Here is a 21,647-nt window from a genome sequence, read left to right on the forward strand (position 1 = left end):
GCTAAATAACTGTATACTGTGCTAAATGGACACCAACAGTAAAACAAAACTATTTGGAAAACTTGTGGGAATATTTACAAAAGCTATTAGCTACAATGAGTTTTTTGTACAATGCTAAATTGCTAAATTATGGTAGGCTAAACTAGGCTAGCCTAGCAAACATAAACTCCTGTAAGCCAATACGATGATGTAAACGGACATTTTTTTCCTTCACAAACCATCTAAAACACATATTTAGCAAATTCTAGAAATTTAGATATTTCGCTAATAAGGTTGTTTTTACATCTGATCATTCGAAGCACCTGAACTAACAGCATTAATTTGTATTCCTTTAAGAACAAGAAGCTAAAATACTAACTAGATGCTTTCTTCGGTACTTTTAACTTAGCTAACTAGCTAATTTACAAACTATCCACTGCTTCTACACTTTAGCTAGTTAGTTAGCTTAGCTAAGACCACATTTAAACTGATTTTACACCAGAAGCCAAAGTCTGAATCTCTGAATTACAACTGTTTTACACTATATAAACTCATAGTGTGTTCCGTCCACTTGATAACCCTTTTGATAAATTATGTATAATATAATAATTAATTGCAAATAACTGTTTCAAAGAGGCTTAAATGACTGATTCCTCAGTTATTTTTGCTCAGTTATTACCCTTAATCCAGACCAGACCAGCAGGCTCTGAAACCTTCTTGAAAGTTGTAACCTAACAATTTAATGATATAAAGCACATTTTTTGCTAGAGGGCTCCCCCTGTAGTTGTACATTGTTAAATACATTTTTTTTATGATACTATGGTAAATACAGCGTTTTTTTTTTGCGGCAATGTCATAGAAGAGAAAACTGTTCCAAAGTAAAGGACGCTTTATATTCCATAAAGAAATGCAGGGAATGTTTTAAATGATTTCAATGATGTAACTGATATATGCTTCATGGATCTTGGTTACCTAAAATTAGGCAAAAATGGTGGAAAATTAAGCCTTCAAAGCGGAGTTTGTTTTAAAATGTTCTGTGAGTCTCCCACTGCAAAGTGACTAGGTGACATTAGCGCCTCGTTATACTGTTCCACAGGTGTGACCAATATACTAGTGAGAACCGGTATTCGTATTACAGGCCTACCGAGTACCAGATACACATAAATTGCATTCTATGCTAGTGTTTTTGTGTTTTTTTTTGTTTTGTTTTTTTTTGGCCTGTGACTAGTCCCTACTAAATGAACCTTTTTAGCATTCATGACCCTGCATGTGCACACAGAATCAGTAGAAATTAATTACACACTTTCATTTTTTAGGCATTTTGACAAAAACAGGCTGCAATTTCAGCAATTTCAAGGTTGAATGAGTTGAATTGCATTTTTGGGCATTTGGCACATTCCGGAAAAGCGTGTCTAAATTGCAGGAGTTGCTACAAAGTGGGAGGAGCTTAGGAGACAGGTCAGTTTAGTTCAGTTCATATTCAGTGCTGGCATAATCTCACATCTGGGACATCTACTCTTAATAGATGATAAATTACCACATGACACAAAGCACTCATAGATGAATAAACACATAGAAACATACATATTCACATACAAACACACAAACACACACAGACACTGAAACACAGATCCACCGTAATACCTGCAGGAACGCAAACAGAACCAGTCCTTCAGTGGCGTGCCGCGGCTTAACGCTGTTGACGGCGGAGCAGCGGCGTGTGACCCATGACATGTAAAGTGTGTTTATTGAAATAAGTGCAGCCTGGGGCATGAATTCCTCTGGCAGCTTTATAGAGTGGGTCGGAGGGGGTGCCGCAGGGACAGATGAGGGTTTGTCTGCGCTGCCCGCAGAGAGAGAGAGAGTGGCAGGGAGGATAAAGACCCTGTGTCAGAGGGTGTGTGTGAGGGGGAAACCGCAGGACAAGGCGCGAGTTGTTTGGCCCCCTATGAGACCCGCTGGACCTGTGTTGCATTTGAAGGTGTGAAAAGCTTCACCTAGCGAAGCAGGCCTGAGTTACGACCTCAATCTCGCCTGGAGGCCGTGTTTGGACAGAGTTACGACACCCACGTGAAGACATAACGACACGGGGGGAAGGGCTGTGCGCATGTGTGTGTGCTTGTGTGATTATAAACTACCGGTCAAAAGTTTGAAACCAGCTCAAACTGGATCATTATTACACATAATTGAAAATATTGTATACTTAAACCTACACTGTTCAGTATGTCCAAATGATTGTGAACACCCTTCTAATGAATACATTCAGCTACTTTGAACATCATGCATTGCTGACACAGATGTGCAAATGCACACACACACACACAAACACACACACACACACAGCTTTCAAAAGTATAAAATCAGCTCAAATTGGTTCATTTTTACACATGATTAACAATATTTTATATATTTTTAAAATATATACTGTTCAGTATGTCTAAATGTTTGTGGACACCCTTCTAATGAACACATTCAGCTACTCTGATCATCAACCATTGCTGATACAAATGTGCAAATGCACACACACACACACACACCGCTTGTCTAGTTCCTGTTGAAAGTATTGCCGATAGAATAGGACATGATATATATTCTCTGGAACGATGGTGGGCTCCAGTGATGGTAAAGTTACTTTGAAAAAGTAATCCGATTACTGATTACTGATTACTCCTTTAAAAAGTAACTTAGTTACTTTATGGATTACTTGATTTTAAAAGTAACTAAGTTACTTTACAAGTTACTTTATTAGTTACTTTCAGCAGCTGCAGACACCACCTCCCGCCGCCTTAACATAAACATTACAACCAGTTTTGCCAATACTCCCTTTATTGGAAAATGCATTTTTAACAGCAACAATTTATCTTTTTTTTAAGTTGAACTATTTCCTAAAAAAATATATATTTTAAATAAAAATAAAAAAATTACCTTAACGTATTAAAAAAAATTAATAAAATATGGTCTTTCTTGATTTTACTAAACATAAATACTTGTTTTATAAAAAATATATAAAATAAAGAAAGTCTTTCTTGACCTGACATATTTAACACTGTAAAACTGAACATTGAACCTGTTGTTCTCTGCAGGGCAGCAAGGAGTGGTTTTATAAAACAGAACCGTGTGTATGGTCTAGACCAGGGATCACATATTTGCAGACTGCGGTCCGGGTCCGGACCCAGACGTTGTCCAATACGGACCCATACCGGACCCAACTACTGAGAAGGATTTAATTCTGACAGCGTTCATTTAAAGCACCGGAACTTTTCTTGTCTTTACGGTATGTGCACTCTGCGCCACAGTGAAATTCCACGTGTGGTGTAAAATCTTCAAACGCAGACCGCTGCCCTGGCTAGTGAATTGGGACGCGACCGCAAAAAAATGCCTTTATAAAGAGATAGGGAGCGCGAGAGAGAGAGAGAGAGAGAGACAGGGGAGAAAGCGAGACGCGTGTGATTGGGGAAGAGCAGAGGGGGAATGGGTAAGGGAGCGGTGTGTGTGTGTGTGTGTGTGTGTGTGTGTGGGGGAGATGAGGTGGAGAGAGAGAGAGAGTAATGCACAGTGACTTAAATAAGTAACTTTAATCTGATTACTGGATTGGAAATAGTAACACGTTAGATTACTCGTTACTGAAAAAAAGGGACAGATTAGTTACTGACATCACTGGTGGGCTCCATCCAGTACTTCCGGGATGTGTTGGGAACAGAATAAAGTCATGTTTAAATGATGTCAGGTATCTCAAAACTTTTGTCTTTTGCTGCTAGCCGAGGTTAGCAGCAGCGCTAGCCGTGCTTATTGTTAGTAAATGCTGCCCAACAGCGCTACACTGAGAAACTCCAAGTGCTAGCTACAGTCCAATATATATACCTCTGAATGGCAAAAGAGCTAGCGCTGCGGTTGGGGCTAGTGCTGATACTGCTTCAGCCTTGATGCTGGAGAAACGTGAAACTGAAAATCATTTATAAAACTGTACATCATAAAAGTGGCTTTACTGCTCCTTACAACCTGACAGGTAAAATTCATACATAAGGCGCACCCAATTATAAGGCGCACTGTTGAAGTTTGGGAAAATTAAATGATTTAAAGTGCGCCTTATAGTACGAAAAATTCGGTACATGTGTTCCTCAAGCTTCAGTAAACCCTAAAATATGTACACACCAACACACACTAACACACACACACAGTTCATGTCTCCATCAGGAGTCACAACTGGGCAGAACAGCTCTTAGAACCTGAAACTGCCAGTAATGTTGCTTTTATGGTCCAAGAATGACAAGAGCACACTTTCAACCGGATCAGAAAGCTCTCAGGCTGACAGACTGAAGCACTTTAATCAGAACTGCGCCTGAAGAATAATTATGGCGGTCATAAAAACTGCTGCTGGGTATTTTTATGATGTGCACATGAGCGCTGAGCCTTCTGAGAGAGAAAGAGAGAGAGAGAGAGAGAGAGAGAGAGAATGTGTGAGAGACTGAGTGTGAGCGAGACAGTGCTAAAGGAGTGCACACACAGGAATGAGGAGATATGTAGAAGAAAAACATCTGTACTGGAGCTCAGCGGCTGTTTTGATTTGCAGCACTGATTGGTGGCGGCAAGGACTGCACCAATCTCATCGCCCCAGAAACCAAGGAAGACCTCCGTTATCTACCTTCCTGTCCCGCTCAGGCCCGGAGAAGGCTTGCCTGCGTTTGTTTATTTTTTAAAAGAGAAAAATGTAACAATATTCGCGTGTTTGCCCAGTCAGAGCAGGTCACGACTGAGGAGGCCTGGAATCTGAGAGGAGCACTCGGAAAAGAAGAAGAAGCGCTGCAGGAATACATGAATAAAAATAGAATAACTGCATTAAATCTTAATCGCCTTTATATATCATGCAGTAAGTTAACCTAATATTAAATGCGCTGAATAAATGGTAGCGTTACATTATTAGATTGGCTGTGGATTACAGAGAAAATATGTGCTTAGCCAGCAAACAATGAATCTTATCCATTGTATATTTAATTATGAGTGATGTGAAAAAGATACAAATGTCCCTCTCATGAATTAATCACACAGCATGCATGTAGTGTATGTTCAGATCAGCCTTTAAATTAAAACCACCTGCCTAATAATGAATAGATCATAATAATGTATAGAATTATACCACCAAAACAGCACAGATTGAGACTGTATAGACCAGTATACAGTCTACAGACTATTTTCTACTACTTCTGGTAGGTTTTCAATCACTACATCACAAGCTCCTGACACTAGAAAGGTGAGAACAAATAGGCCTCCTCCGATACAAGTGAAGTTGTCCACTAGCTTGTCAGATCCCAAGCTCTAAAACATGAGCCAACCATGTTTCAGACCATGTTTTGGTCAGCTGATCCACTCAGAGCCCCTGAGAAGCACTTTTAGTAGATACTGACAACTAAATACCAGAACAACCCAAGACATGAAGACCCAGATCTGTTCCAGTTGTCTAGCCATCATAATTTGGTTCTTGCAAACAGTTTGGGAACTAACTGTTCACTTGATGCCTATTATATTGCACCTGAGTGCAATGTATTAATGTTATGGCATATGTGTGTGTGTGTGTTTAGCTGTTTGAGTGAGAGAAGTTCTTATTTCTAGATTCTTATTTCAAGAATCTTATTTTTAGAGCTATATGTACTTCATGTCAGTTAATATGCACTGCAATTCATAAATAAAGACTAAATACATCCATACAGTATTTATTATGTACTATATATGATATACTGTTGTAGTGAAAATAATTTTTTTGAAGGAACAATTTTTGACATTTTTCTGTTTAATTACACTTTGTCAAAATGAGTCTTAATTTAATGAACGGATTGAAAAAAGAATATATGACCTGAAATAGCTTTTAGAATTTGTCTTCAGAGCTTCTGTGCTAAAGACAATCTTGATACATAGACTTCCATAGAAAGTTAAAATGTGTTTTTTTCTTTCTCCTTTAATGTTGAAGAAAGTTTGTGAAAGCATTCGTAACAGTATATATATAATAGTGTTCGTTATATAAATAACATATGAGGAATATTATATAAATGCTTGTGTATGTAATAAGCATAATAGTATTACTTTAAATATTTAGTTTAGTTAAATTTTGTGTAAAGTTTTCTATGATCAGGATATCACTGGTTTGAATCCCGTTCATGTAGCTTGCCATCGGCTACCGGAGCACAATTGACCTCTCTCCCCAAATGACTACAATGGGTGATGTTGATCAGCACAAGGTGTCTGTGAGCTGATGTATCAGAATCGAGTTGCTGTGATGCTACTCGGCAATGCTGCATCAGCAGCAGTTCAAAAAGAGGCGGTGGCTGACTTCACATGTATCGGAGGAGGCATGTTCTAGTCTTCACCCTCCTGGTGTGTTGGGGCATCACTAGTGATATGGGGAGTCCTAATGAGTGGGTTGGGTAATTGGCCGTGTAAATTAAACAAATTTAATAAACTCATTTTACAAAATTATTAAATAAAATTTAATAATACAATTATTTTTTTTAAATAAAAACACTTTACAAAGAAAATCAGTTTAAAGGCAAACAAACAAACAAACAAACAAGCAGACACACAGACACTTACAAACACACCCACACACACAAGTCATTTAGAGCTCAGAGGTTGTCTTAGTCATCTGAACCTACAAGTACAGTATCTCTCCAAATGAGATAATATGTTAGTCAGACAGTATCATTGTTATGTCTGTTTCCTCCAGACTTGCATTTCTTCTTTCTGACTTCTCTACTCTTATGCGTCTCGAAGGAGGGAGGAAAAAAAAGGAGAATTCAAAAAAAGCCACAGGGTGTTTAGATAAATGCTGCTCTCCAGCTCACCCAATCGCACTCATCAGCTATCTCCACTTCACTCTTCCTCTACATTTGGAAGCCAAATTGCGTTCCCTCTTGCCGCTTTGCTTTTTCTGCTTTTTTCCCAGGTCTGGAATTAGACTGTGTAATTGGAAACATGTTATCTCCCAGCATGGGACTGGGGCTTGTCTTTAATTAGGCCATCCTCCCTCCGCGTGTCTCCGGCTGGGTGTCACTGGGGCAGCTGGGGGTGGAGGAGGTGGAGAAGGAGGAGGAGGAAGAGGAGGTGGTTGGAGGTGGGGGAGGGAGGGAAATGGAGCTTGTTGCTCCAGTTCATTTCCTCTCTTCAAAGGGGAGGCTAGGGATGGGCTAACACATACCTCTGCTGCCCACAAGCTCTCGTACAGGACCATAAGCCCGCTACATTGCCGCCGGCCACAAACCCCCCTGTGACACAAAGACTGCGGTGACCCTGCGGGATCCACCAAAGACTGCAGGGTCAACAGGAGGACCCCTACAGTGTCCCGGTCAGCCGCAAGACTGAGCATTAAGAACCCAACACCAATCCAAACTGTACATAAATCCAGTGGTGTTGTCCAGAGTGAAGCAGTGAATATAGCACTATATCACTAAATCTTATTTTTATACAAAAGCGTCGGCGCAAACATGAAGTGCCCACATTTCTACTGTTAGAGAAGTAAAAAAAGAAAAGAAATCTTAGTACTGGAAATAATTGAATTTTACGGCAAAAGTTTTTTTTTTCTGTTAAGAAATTTGATCTTACTAAGCATTATAAGTGTAAGATCATTTTGCTGATTTTAGGAAGAATGATTAGTAATTAATCAGTCTTACATCTAAGCCAGAAAAAAATGAGAGACCACTTCAGTTTCTGAATCAGTTTCTCTGATTTTGCTATTTATAGATTTATGTTCGAGTAAAATGAACAGACCTTAAATAATGCAAAGAAAACAAGTTCATATTCATAAAAGTTTAAAGAGTTCCGGAATCAATATTTGGCGGAATAACCCTGTTTTTTTAATTCACAGTTTTCATGCATCTTGGCATATTCTGCTCCACCAGTCTTACACACTGCTTTTGGATAACTTAATTCCAGAGGTTTTCAATTTGGTAAAATCAAAGAAACTCATACTTTTTAAGTGGTCTCTATTTCCCCATAGCTGTATATTTATTATACATAATAATATAGTATATTTGGACACTGCTCATTCATTGTTTCTTCTAAAATCAATTTTTTAAAAGGGTTTATTCTGCTTTAGTCGAAGTTGGGCAAGAGCCGATCCAGAAAACACAGCTTCACCGCTCCACGGCTCAATGCTGGAAGCTTTAAAACCCTCTATCCCATACCTGGCATTAGGCACAGTGCCAATATTTCTGAATGTGTATCTGCTCTGTGTCAGTAGCAGGTGCTAATTAAAGAAGCTGAATGCATGCATTAGGAAAGGTGTCCACAAACATTTGGACATAAAGTGTTCTTAACATGCCAACACCACATTCATACCAACTACGACTGAATCCAGTCTGAATCCAACACCCAACATGTGTGCTTTGTACTCCGTATCTTCGTATCTCCACAAATTTTCTAGCTCTAAAATCTAATAAAGTTGGACAAATGACTGTCTTAATATTTAGTAAGGAGGATATCCTGCTCTGGTATCACTTGGCTGTTTTACTCTCTATCGCACTGCAATAACAACAACGCTTGAATAAAGACATGTCAGCTTAATGACAGGCTATAAAAACAAATAAGCCTATATTGACAGCCATTTATTGAGCGGTGAGAGCTGCGCTCGCTTAGTGATTCCTTTTAACTCTTCGCCTAATTGACCTTGCCCCTGGTGACACTGCCTGTTTAAAGGCTTCTAATCATTATTTTAATTCATTAGGTCTCTATACTGCTTCTATACTAACACAAACACTTGTGTTGCTGACAGAAGAGGCAGTGAGAACAGAATGTAGTAGAAAATGTGTTTTTGTGTCCAAATCCTGTGCTCTTGTAGAACGTCTGTCCAACTACTCAGCAGAGTTTTAACACAACCATTCTCATCCTTTTACTTTCTATTTCTCTTTCTAAAAAATGAGGGCTTTGACATCTCCTAAGGAACCTGGACACCTGTCTGTTCTCTCTCTACTCGACTTAATAATTCCAGATCAGTAACAGGAATCAACCTAAATTCTGCAGGTTTGAAAATAGATGTAAAAACTAGACAAACATAATGAAAGGTTTTGAAGACACAAACTATTTTCCTGATTTGTATTCAGGAAAATATTCATTTTAAAATGAAATTCAGAAGAAAATCAATTTTATGATTTTACTTACTATATTTTGACAGTTGCAGATTTACTTAAATATTTGGTAACACTTTAAAATAAGGCTACCTTTATAAAGGGTTCATAAATGGTTTACAATTAGTTTATTAATGGTTACTAATTAGGTTGTAAATGCCTTAAAAATAATCAATAATCAGTTATAAGACGTAGAAAGGGCAACAGTATAGATGGCTGTGGGTTCACTATTTGGCAAACAACAGGTCATTGTTGTCCTTTCTATGTATGTGTTATAACTGATTATTAAGCATTTACAACCTAATTAGTAACCATTAATAAACTAATTGTAAACCATTTATGAACCCTTTATGAAGGTAGTCTTATTTTAAAGTGGTACCAAATATTTATTTGTAATGCTTGAATAGAAATCCTCATCATTTAGTGGAATAATGTCGGGCAGACAACTGACAAAAATACTGGCCTGTTAAGGGGTTAAACTGTCTGGACTTTAACATTACTGTGTAACTAAATCGCTTAATTTTAACAGACTTCACCCTCAGCTCAAATCTGAAAAAAAAAAGCTAAAAAATGGGAGAAATAATTTGGGTTGGGCACTGGGTGATGTATGGGTTTAGAGTCAGGGCAGAAGGGAGAGCTGATTGGGCTGAGCATTGTGCCTCTCTGACAGAGGTGAGGGATTATTTTATTGATTGACTGATTTATGACTGAAATTGTGTCCACGTACCAAAGTACACGGAAACATCATCTTGCCTATAGCAGAGTTGAACCTAAGAGGGCGCTGCAGAGGCAGGAATAACGATAAAAGCGTTTGTAAAATTGTTGGCAGAACTGGTGTGTTTTATTACTTTAAAGGAACACATTTCAGCTATTAATGAAAAAAAAGGTTTTAAAAATGGTCTCTTTAACACTGAGTATAAGTATATGCCTATCACATACTCGCATTCATAATAAATAATTAATAACCTGTTTCTGCTTTAGCTATAGCTCTGTACTATCTCTCTTTACAGTTGTATTTCTGCTGTTATTTATTTGTGTTGTCCGTGTCACCCAAAGGAGGATGGGTTCCTCTTATTGCATCTTGGTTCCACTTAAGTTTTTTTTTCTCTTAGTGTGCCACTGTTGCCACTATTACTGTAGTGCTTATTCATAAGAAGCTGGGACCCGTATCTTTGTAAAGCTGCTTTGTGACAATATTTGTTGTAAAAAGCTCTATATAAATAAAATGTAATTGATTTTTTATATCCTTAGCCCTATACTTATACTAATATCCTTTCATTTGTGACTCCCCATAAATAACAGAACATTCTTTAAATAAATAAATGGTTTAGTGCGTGAGGACGTGAAGACATGAAGTCATGAAGAGCTGCAGCGTGTGAAGAGGGGCTGGTGGACTAAACCTGTGAACAGCTGGGCTCGAGTTTATTTTTCCAGAACATGCAGCTGCCCATGCAGCTCCAACCCTGCAGCTTCCTCCCTTCCTCCATGTGCCGCAGCAGCAGCAGCAGCAGCAGGTGTGTGGAGGTTTAATGTGTGTGTGAGTGTTTTTGAGTGTGTGTGTGTGTAAGTGAGTGTGTGTGAGCTCTCACCATGCACCGTCAGCGTAGCGGACGCCTCGGCTTTCCCCACCATGTTCTCGGCCAGGCAGCTGTAGGAGCCCACATCAGCAGGGGTCACGCGCTGCAGGCTCAACGTGTGGTCCTCCAGTATCTCATACCTGCAGAGAGAGAGAGAGACAGGGGTGAATAAATCTCAGAGGTCACCAAAAGTTTGAGGGCACTTTGCTATCGATGAAAGTTTTTAGAATAGCTTGCTCTCAATTTTTAACTCTTTTAACTTTAAGGGGAAAAAAAATGAAATATTTAAATAAATTAAAAAAACTGCATATCGCCGCTGTCCAATGAAAAACAAGTTTTGGACTAAAAGAAACTTAAAATTAGAAACTAAAACTAAAATTACCAGAAGAAAAAAAAAAAAACTTTTTGAAAGTTTGACAGCGACGATATTTACTGGCATATTTATTACAGAACAAATGCAGCATTTACTTATATTTGCTTATTTGTTTTATGTACATCTAGGAGACATATGTAGTTGGTGTAAATATTTTTTTTTTCTTTTGCAATTTGTACTCATTTTTAAGTGTTCACTCACAAGGTGTTTTCCTGAGCCAGCCCCTGAGTGTTAGGAGAGTAAGTGCTTCAAAGAGCACTTACTCTCCTAACACCTCTAACAAACTAACTAATTCTAACCTCATCTCCTTCTTCCTCTTCTCTACTCCTCTATCCCATTATTTCCCTCTGACCTCCTTAAGGCCCTATCTATAGATGCTTTATTTTTAACTTCTATTATTTTTGTACTTAACCTCTTCTATTATTTGCACTTCAATATTGTAAGTCGCTTTGGACAAAAGCGTCTGCCAAATGTAATGTAATGTAATGTAATGTAATGTAATGTAATGAGTGAGGCAACGCTTCAGGATCAAGTAACATACTAATATCTCTGACTATGACTTTTGGCATGCCAGTCTCAAGGTTTAAAGGAGAAATCTGGTGTGAAATGGACGTGTAGAGAAACATGATAACAAGTATGAACTTTTGTCACATAGTCCACCTCCATTTCCCCCAAGCATTCAGAAATACAGAGTTTTTAACTGATGCTCCCAACAGGTTTATAATGCCAAAAATAGGGGCATACCATTTCCCGTAAAAAAAAAAAAAAAAATGCTATTTTTACACCATTAACAAGCTCAAAGTAGCTCCACACTTCATTGATAGAATTGAGAATTAGGCCCAGACATTTAAAATGAGGTACTGAGAGCTTTAAAAGTCCACAGGAAGTTTATTAAAAAGACACAGTGTAATTACAGTACCTTCAGGTAGTTCTATGGGCGCCACCATCTTAAAATTAAGTCATGATAAGTCGCCGATAAGCACAAAAGAATGGGTAGGATAGGGGAACATATTGCAAAATTAATTCAGTGAAAATGCACAAATAATATAGAGATATTTTTAGAAACCACTGGAATTCATGCATTTCCGTGAAATTAACCACCTCTACCTGAAGGTACTGTGTGTATTAACAGCTATCTGTAAATTTTTTAAGTTTTCATTGTCTCATTTTAAATGTCAGGGCTCTCAGAGTTCCACCAATGAAGTGTGGAGATACTTTCAGCTTGTTAATGTTGTAAAATTAGCTATTTCTTTAATGGGTAACAATATGCCCCTATCGCTAGTACTGTCTGTTGGGAGCATTGGCTAAAAGTTCTGTATTTCAGAATGCCATTTCAAACCAGATTTCTCCTTTAAGGAGTCAAACACATCTTGACCAGCTCCAGTCATTTCCGAAAGCTGCATAACTCTTCACTCACGTCACTGAGCTGATTACTGAACTAGATCTTACTAAGCTTTCCCCTCCTGTTTAACACTGCAGTGCTGAATCGGCCTCCTGCCTCACCGCGCTGCACGTTTCTGTGCTTTCCCTGTTGACTCCCCGCACAAAGGGCTCGGGATAATTAGCCATTGAGTTGAATCAGGTGTGCCTGAGCATGGAAAATGCTAAACTGTGCAGAGCAGCGGGGGGCCCCTGGGCTGCAACTGAGAACACTGCACTCTTTCACGCTGCGAGCTGTTATCAGGCGTGGGTGAGGGAAAGTGGAAGCAGAGCGGATCTGAGAGGTCCAGGCTGCCTGGGGGAGTAGAGCCTTACCTCCCCTTGGGTAGCTCTCCGTCCTCCTTCCTCCAGCGGATGGTGGGAAAGGGGTCTCCCCGCGCCTCGCACCGAAACTCCACGCTCTCATCGGCTAAGACCACCACGCTGCTCGGCCTCCGTGTGAAGCTCGGCCTCTCTGAAACGACAGAAACAGAAAAATATAAGAGATTTTTTTTTTTTATAGATTTTTTAATTTCTCTAAATAATTGTAGTCTTAGAGATCTTGAGCATTGAACCCACAACACTGTAATCAATAACCTAGTACTTTAACCACTGAACCACCAATAATCCAACCCAACTAATACTTCTGATACACTTTATGACCAAAAATATTGGGACACTGCATATTATCTAATTTTTCTTCCAAAATGAAAGATATTAAAAATAATTTATCCAGATTTCAGTGAAGTAGTGAAGACAGTAGTGTCTTCACTGTCCATGGATGAAGGCTTTCCACCAGAATATACTAGGTTTTAAAACCTTTTTTGTTGTTGTGAGGATGTGATCACGCTATTGTATAGAGCATCATCATTATCACCATCAATGCATTTAAACCTATATATACCTGCCATTAGACAAGGTGCCAATAGACTTATGTTTATCTGCTCCAGAGAGCCCTATTTTATTAACAAAACCTTTAAACAGTATATAGTGAATACTAGAATACTATAGTGAACTATTTTACAAAAAAATCAAGATCTCATCATGTTTTAAGTATTTGTCAAGAACAGCAATGGTGTTCCCGGGTCAGTTTGACCCGGTGCATGTTTAATTATACAAAAGATGTCTGAAACCAAAAAAAATCCTAACAAAAGATGTGAATATTTAATTACTGACTCTACTGCTAATTATTCTATCAATATTTAGTGCAATGATGTTCCTTACCTCTAACAGGTAATGGTTCAATTAGGATAATTCACTAGTTTTTCATGAAAAATACATGTTTTTAATGTTTCACTACTTTATGACGTTTGAAAGACCAACAAATAAACCTCAATAGTTGTACATAACACTGAAACATAACGTTGCAATTTTGTTTAAGTTTAGTTTTTGCAGGGGGGTGGTTGCAAATATGTGAGATGAAGTTTCATAATATATGTTGACTACCCTAATTAAAGCAAGCAGAAGAAGTTTCATCCTGAAAAAATACTTTTAAATATTTTTGCTGATCTTCAAACTTTAAAATGGGTCAATTTGACCCGTAACATAACGGGAGGGTTAACCAAAAAAACTCTCATTCTATTGATCCAATTAAAATTGATCCATTATTAAATCATGAAGAAATATGTTCTACTTCATTTTCCGTATGAATGCAAATTTACTCGTACATTCCAGTTGAAAGTTTAGAAGCTACAATTTCACTTTCACAATCACTCATCTTGTATCACTGAGTTATGAATGGAAAACGAATTATATGAAAACATACAACATGCTTTTTTAATCACAGCCAACAACTGCCAAATCTAAAGGCTGAAGTCTTCATCAGGAGTTAAGTTAAATTTAAAGCATATGTTCTTCAGAGGAGTTCAGCAGATCAGCCTTTTCCATTTTGCACAAAAGGAAAAGAAACGTAAGAAAGAAACGGTTCCTCAGTAAAAAAAGAAGCGAGCACATACAGTAATAGTTTTAATGCTTGTTAAAGTCTGACCACGTTTCCCCAAGCGCTGCCCCCGGGGCCCTGGCGGGAATCTGTTGCTTCAATCAACAGTATTATTCTATTAGCACTAAATGTTTTTACTCGCTTTCAGAAATGTACGCGCGCTGGCTCCGGGCCCAGGTGATCATGTGATAAGACGTCTGGGCAGGCAGGAAGTGCTTGTGGTGAGAGGTGGTGTGTATAGGGGGGGGGTGTATAGTGTGGATTGAAGCCAGGGGGAAGGACAGTGAGGGTCAGCAGACTGGGCCAGACGAAAACAGACAGAGGGCACAGCTGGTTTTGACCTGGGCGGGAGAATGGTTCTAAGTATAGGGGTCAAAAGGTCGAAGGGAGAGCGAGGGAATTCGGGAACAGCTGCACAAGCAGGTCCGTCATTATGTAACCCTTTTAATTTGGCAAACGGACGACGGATAGAGGAAACGTAACACAAACTTCTACAACAGGGAAGATGGTGAGAGTGCCAGTTCTACAATTGAGGGATAGGGCTGTGCAGTAGGGGTGTGCCATATCGCATCGTACGCATTAATATCGTCAACATTTTGGAATATAGTGAACAATATTATACGCTTAAATATCGTGCCATATCACCCACCTCTAATTATCACATCAGAGTACTACTTTTTTGCTGTTTTAAGCAAAAGAAAAATTCACACTGTTCTCATTTCCCATTATATATGTATATATACTAGAGACACATTATATCTGTCCAGTATTATTATTTATTTTACTTTTTAATCCTGGATATCTGGAGTGCATTATTAGTATCATGACATTCTGGATCATTGACTTCTTGTTACCAATCTGATCAAATTCTTGTATTTTTAAATATCTCAGTTAGGGGTGTTCCATATCATATTGTATGCACTACTAAAAAAAATCTAAATTTACAACTTGCAGTTAATAAGAAGGTACTAACTAGAAGACCAGTTACTAGTTTAAATATTAATGAGAGTTCAATGTGGCACTGTTTATGCTAGAGACATTACAAAAATGGCTGCTGAGGGAACAGGCTTTCCTATAAGGATTTATATGCCTCCATAACCAACAGCACAAAGCACACGTGTACTTGCATCAAATTAAGTTTGTATACCCATCAATCAGATACATACCCAATCTCGGAATAAAAATATGAAAAAAATCTGATTTAACACATTCACACTGATTGAAATAAATCATATTTGTTTCATATTAAGGCAAAAAAAAAAATTGATTATGTGACGTCAGCCTAACAAACTAAAGCTAAATTAATTGACAGTACTTACCATGGTAATAAAATATTACATATTAAATGGTTATGTAATGTTTCAACTAGTGTTTTAACTGGTGTCAATTAATAATTAGTTTAAACATTCTGTTTTAAGTACTGTTCATTAATGTAAGCTCATTGTAAAGTGTTAACAAAAACATTTACGAGTGCAAACAGAAAAAAAGGTCAATATACAATGTCCTTTTAAAGCTTAAAATATCTATACATTGTCAGTGCATTGCACTTTATTAGTGCTAACATAATACTTTAAGTTTAATGTTCATTACATTTCAAAATGACCAATTGTGTATTTTAAACTGAATAACTGTATTTTACTTAAAGTACATAAGCACCTTTATTAGCTTTATCAAGCTGTGAACTGTTATTCGTGTAGAGCACATAGCAAAAATACCCTGTCACTGGTTTAAGGGCTTCCTCACAGACTCTCACACAAACTAGGCTTTTGCCGTCTTGCAAAAAAAAAAACAAAAACTCTATTTTAATGACATTTTAAAGAGGCACAGTTCACAACCATTAGATAACAGATGCTGCAGTGTGTGCAATTTCAGACAGTGGCGGGGTTACCTAGCACAGTCAGCTCCGCTATCTCACTCTCCCGCTCTCCCACCATGTTGGTTCCTACACACACGTACTTCCCAGCATCACTCTTCCGCGCATTAGTGATCATCAGCTTTCCACTGCGGATCTGTGGAAGAAAAGATGGAGAGGCATCAATTAGAGAGTGCAGCTTTTTCAGACCGTTTGAGGGACGAGTGCCCGACGCGTGTGGGCGATGGAGACACATTTCTGGCAAACTCAACGACAAGATGGAGTTTTAAATATGAATCACAGCATGACAGTTTTTCTCAGCAAATCAAGCATTCATTTGGATCTTTCCTGAAGAATCTCAGAGTTCATGCAGTGAAAGTTTCAGTCAGTAAAACTGAAAATGAAAAGTGAAGAAATGGGAGGAAAGTTGAGGAAGATGATTTTTTTGGGGCTTTGGCTCGTTTTATAAAAGTTCCTACCATTCAAATCAGCTTTAGCAATCAACACACATCAGACAACAACCATGAAAGCAAAGAAATATGATCTGGAATGGCCAAATCAAAGTCCTGGTAGAAAACCCACCAACATTACAGACCTGAAGCTGTTTTGTTTGGAGGAATGGTTTAAAATTCCTCCAAACCAACTAATCAACAGGTACATTTTCAACGTGTTTAATAGCAGACATTGCTACAAAAGACAGATAAACCAAATATGTAACAAGTCTAATTTAGCTTGATTTGGTTCAGTTGTATGAAAGTCTGATGAAGGTATTGGTCAAATGTATAAATGTATAAGAAATATAGAAAAGTAACAAATTCAGAACATGTCAAGCATTTCTGTACATATTATATACAATCATTATTATTCAAAACATCATGTCACTGCTGTCATGCGTCTCCAAAATAATGTGATAGGTGATAACCTTACAATGCAAGGAAAAAAGTAAAAGTCCCATCCATTATGACACAATTTACCCTACACAAAACCCAAGTCAAAATATAAAAAATAGCAAAAATGGAGATACAAGTTTTTTTGTGTGTGTGTGATCTATATGTGCCATATCAGCATTGAAGTATTTTGCAACTAAAAACACTGTATACATTGACTCTATGTGGAGTCTTTGTATATGTATGTCTGTTATTTTCAGTACAGTAATGGCGGCGCTCAGAGCTGAAGCTCGCGTTATAGGATGTAAACAGTGGTTTTTAATACATTTCTTGTGCACTTTTTTCTTGTGCACAAGTTATTAATGCCCCATATCACCCAGTCTGAGGGGTATTTGGACAAACTGTTAAAATTCATCAAAGGTAAATACTTTTTATTATGTTTTACTACACCAAAAGTCCATTTTACACCGGAGTTCTCCTTTAAAATAGCTAATTTTAAAGCAAAGTGAATCTATACTGGAGATTTAAGATTTAAGATCTCTACAGGTCTACTTAGGGGCATTTTCCTTGAAACCCATGAAACCCTTCCCAGCTCAGCACCACTGTGACCTCTAACCTTATGAAATGATCTGTAATGTGATGACACTTCAAACCCTGTCTGCAGCAGCCAGGCAAATCATGGGTCCCCCTGAAAACCTTGTGCTTTAAAACTCTATGTTCCCATCGTCCTCCTCCTCCTCTTCTTCATCCCGGGCCCCTCTGCAGCCTCCACTAAAACGCACAACTTCACTTTTACGATCCTGAGGAATGTGTCAGTTTGTGGAGCGAGGAAAGCACTGGCCAGAGGGGCGGTCAGCCGAGCCGCTGTAAATCTGCCCAGTGGGCGATTAGCTGTGACTGAAGCAACCCCTCTCCCAGATCTCAGATCAGCAGAACGAGGTCTCGTCCACTCCTTTACCGACACGCTCGGACGCTCTTCTGTCCTCCCTGACCTCCGGCACTCCTGTTTTTACTGCTGTTAATGACAGCAAAACAAATGTGCTGCACCTGAGGGCACCTTACACTCCTCTATTCTGTAAATATTTGTAACTATTAGTGGTATCAAACAGTTAAAAAAATGTTTTAGATTGATCCCAACAATATTCTGCGATTATTTGCGATAAGAACGTTTGGATATTCTTTTTAACTTTAATGTTTCATTTAATGAGATCAAACAGCAAATCTACCTCTACTGTTCAACACGACTTCTAACAGGTAGGTTAGTTATGAGATTTAATCCATACACTGTGCACTATATTGCCAAAAGCATCTGCTCGCCTGCCTTGCATTTGGTGACGTAAGGTTTGGCTTCAGCTGGTTTGCAATGGAAATCCATTCCATTAAGCTCTCTACACTCCGCTGTTCTTGGGCTGATCTGAAGCCCACAAAAAATTTGGAGGTGTGTAGTGATTAACTCTGCAGAAAGTTGGTGATCTCTGCTCACTAAGTAATTCTCTATAAGCATCTACTGACCCCACTCTGTAATTTAAATTGACAAAGTGAGTTGATTTCATTTCCAGTCTTATTATTTATAATAGAAATGACAGTTGACTGTGGAATATTTAGTAGTAAGGTATTTTCATGACTGGGCTTGATGCACAGGTGCTGCATCCTATCACTGTACAATGCTGGAATTCACTGAGCTCCTGAGTGTGACCCATTCTTTCACTAATGTTTATAGAAGCAGTCTGCATGCCTAGGTGCTTGGTTTTATTAAACACCTGTAGCCATATTAGTAATTTGAACCACTTCAATGATTTGTTTATAAACTTATTTCTATTTTTTCTCTTTTTGAACTATTGCTGATGTAGCATTGCCGAGTAGCATCACAGCGCACTTGGAGGAAAGTGCAGCAACTCAGTTCCGATACATCAGCTCACAGATGCCTTTCGCTGATCAACATCACATCTAGGAGTGGTGAGGGGAAAGAGCGCCATCTACCCACCCAGAGAGAGCAAGGATAAATGTGCTCTCTCGGGGCTTTGGCAGCTGATGGCAAGCTACACGACCGGGATTCGAACCAGTGATCTCCCAATCATAGTGGCAATGCTTAGCCGGCTGGACCACTTTGCGCTCTACCTTCTGAACTCTCAACATTAGCGACACCATGTTTAAGTTGCTAAAAGAAAACTACTAATACATCACTAGGCCCTGTGAAAACAGTGAATTATGAAACGGAGCTAAACTGCATAAAAAAAATTAACATAATAAAGTTTCCAGATTACTTGCATCCATTAAAACAAGCCCTTTAAACAGTGACAGCTCTAGTATCTACATTCTCCTGTTCTATAAAGGATTTTGCTAATAGAATTTACAGCAGGATGTGTTCAGAAATCTGAGCTCAGATCAGTACCACTGAGGTTAAGTCAAGTTATGACGTTTTTATGTCAAGGCCTGATGAGAGTTTCACAGTTTTTACTGTGAGAGTCAGAGATAACTGACTCTTTGGAAATCTGTGTGTCAGATACATTACCTACTGGACCTTCTGCAATTACCACTGTTACTGAACCTCCAGCAATTTAACTCAAGCTCAAATTATTCTTCTTTATATTTTACAGAAAAAGCCTTTGGGCACTCTCATTATATGAACAATTGCTGGTAATTAGATGACATCAGCCTGGGGATATTTTTCGTTTAGAATATTATGTCTTTTATTGATATGTAAAGGGGAACTGAAGAAGACGGATGGATAGGTAGATAGAAAGGCAGTTTGATTAGGTGACCAATCGAGTGAGAGTTGAAAGGATTATTGATTATAGATTAAGTAATTGTGAGTTGCTTCCCATTCCTTGTCTATTCTAATTACATTAATAGAGTGCTTATATTACAATGTTAGGAGAACAACTGGATATTCCATTGTATTAAATGGAACAATGGTCAGTGGGGCATTAAGCTATATACTGATTGTCACTGAACACAGCTTTAGAATGATGGGGAATAACATTATGACCACCTCCTTGTTTCTCTTGTTTTTCTCAGCTCAACTGATCATATAGGAGCACCTTGTAGTTATTTAATTAGAGACTGTAGTCCTGTTTCTGTTTCTCTGCATAGTTTTTTTATATAATTTTACTTCTAATTTTTCCCATTTTCTCCCAATTTAAAAGGCCAATTACCAAACCCAATTAGGACTCCCCCTATCACTAATAATGCCCCAACACATCAGGAGGGTGAAGACTAACACATGCTTCCTCCCATACACGTGAAGCCGGCCACTGGCTTCTTTTCGAGCTGCTGCTGAAGCAGCATTTCCGAGCAGCCAGCGCACTCGGAGGAAAGTGAAGCGGCTCGTCTCCAATACATCAGCTCACAGACGCACTGTGCTGCAGACATCACCCTAGGAATAATGTGGGGAGAGAGCGCCATCCACCCGGAGGGAGCAGGGCCAATTTTGCACCCTCTGAGCGCCAGCAGCTTGATACCAAAGCTGCATGAGCGGGGGTTCGAACCTGCGACCTAGACCACTGGACCACTCGGCACCAATTCTCTGCATAGTTTATTATGCTTCTTTCACCCTGTTTCTCAATGGTCAGGATGCTACAGAAAATACTATGTGTTGTGGATCAGACACAGCAGTGCTGCTAGAGTTCTTAAACTCTGCTCTCTTACACACTCTATTAGACACTCCTACCAATAGCTGTTTCACCTTGTAGATGTAAACCATGTAAAGTCAGAGAGTCTTCAGACAAAAACTAATCTGTTGCATTGGTCATATTCTACGTTTTCATCCTATTCCCAGTCCAGAAGTGACACTGAGGTGTTTAAAAACACCAGCAGCACTTCTCAAGGATTCAAGGAGACTTTATTGTCATTCGCATCACATGTGGTACATGAGGTGGAACGAAATTGTGATCTCACGGTCCAGTTTACACCCAAGAGCAGTTGTTAAAATAGATAAATATAGATAAAATAGATACAAAATAAAAATAATAAAAATAAAAATAGAATAGAACAAATAGATATCAAGATAAATACACAAACAATAGGGAGAGTAGGCTAGTAGCAGCAACATGAAGTCCTATATGATCAGTGGAACTGCCTAAAAACAAGAAGGTGGTCATAATGTTATGCATGTGTCGTATGCAAGATACAGCTGATCCAGCGTTTCTGCACTGTTGAACGTCTCGCATGTTCCTCAGAAAACCAGTTCAACCCCAGTCCAGCAAGATTACAGACGGAATGTCCTGATTATCAGACAATGTCATTGCTGCCGTCCACATCAAACAACATGCTGCACATCTGGAAGCAGACAGACAAGGAACAAAGCGAACAGCCCGTCTTTGAAGAACAATCCTCACATGCTGTCGCATTCTGTAGACCTCGGTAGACCTCGGCAGCCCGCAGGAACATTCCTCCCTACTGCACATCCACCACTACAGGACAGGACCTTCACTCCCTCTCCTCCTAATCCTCATCCTCCCGTTCCTCTTTCTCCTTCTGCTTTTCCATTCTCTTCAGCACATCTGTCCACC

General features: G+C 38.8%; 1 protein-coding gene across 2 annotated transcripts in view; it reads right to left on the reverse strand.

The window, feature by feature from the left end:
• Positions 1-21,647, reverse strand: part of LOC103038694 (roundabout homolog 1) — a 356,100-nt gene that overhangs the window by 39,964 nt on the left and 294,489 nt on the right. For both annotated transcript variants that reach the window (XM_022681288.2, XM_049468390.1), the window contains 3 exons: positions 16,286-16,406; positions 12,795-12,933; positions 10,679-10,806 (listed from right to left, as the gene is read on the reverse strand). In XM_022681288.2, coding sequence (XP_022537009.2) covers positions 10,679-10,806; positions 12,795-12,933; positions 16,286-16,406 — 388 coding nt within the window. The remainder of the gene's footprint in view (positions 1-10,678; positions 10,807-12,794; positions 12,934-16,285; positions 16,407-21,647) is intronic.

This window comes from Astyanax mexicanus, chromosome 20, assembly GCF_023375975.1.
Source record: "Astyanax mexicanus isolate ESR-SI-001 chromosome 20, AstMex3_surface, whole genome shotgun sequence".
Taxonomy (NCBI): domain Eukaryota; kingdom Metazoa; phylum Chordata; class Actinopteri; order Characiformes; family Acestrorhamphidae; genus Astyanax; species Astyanax mexicanus.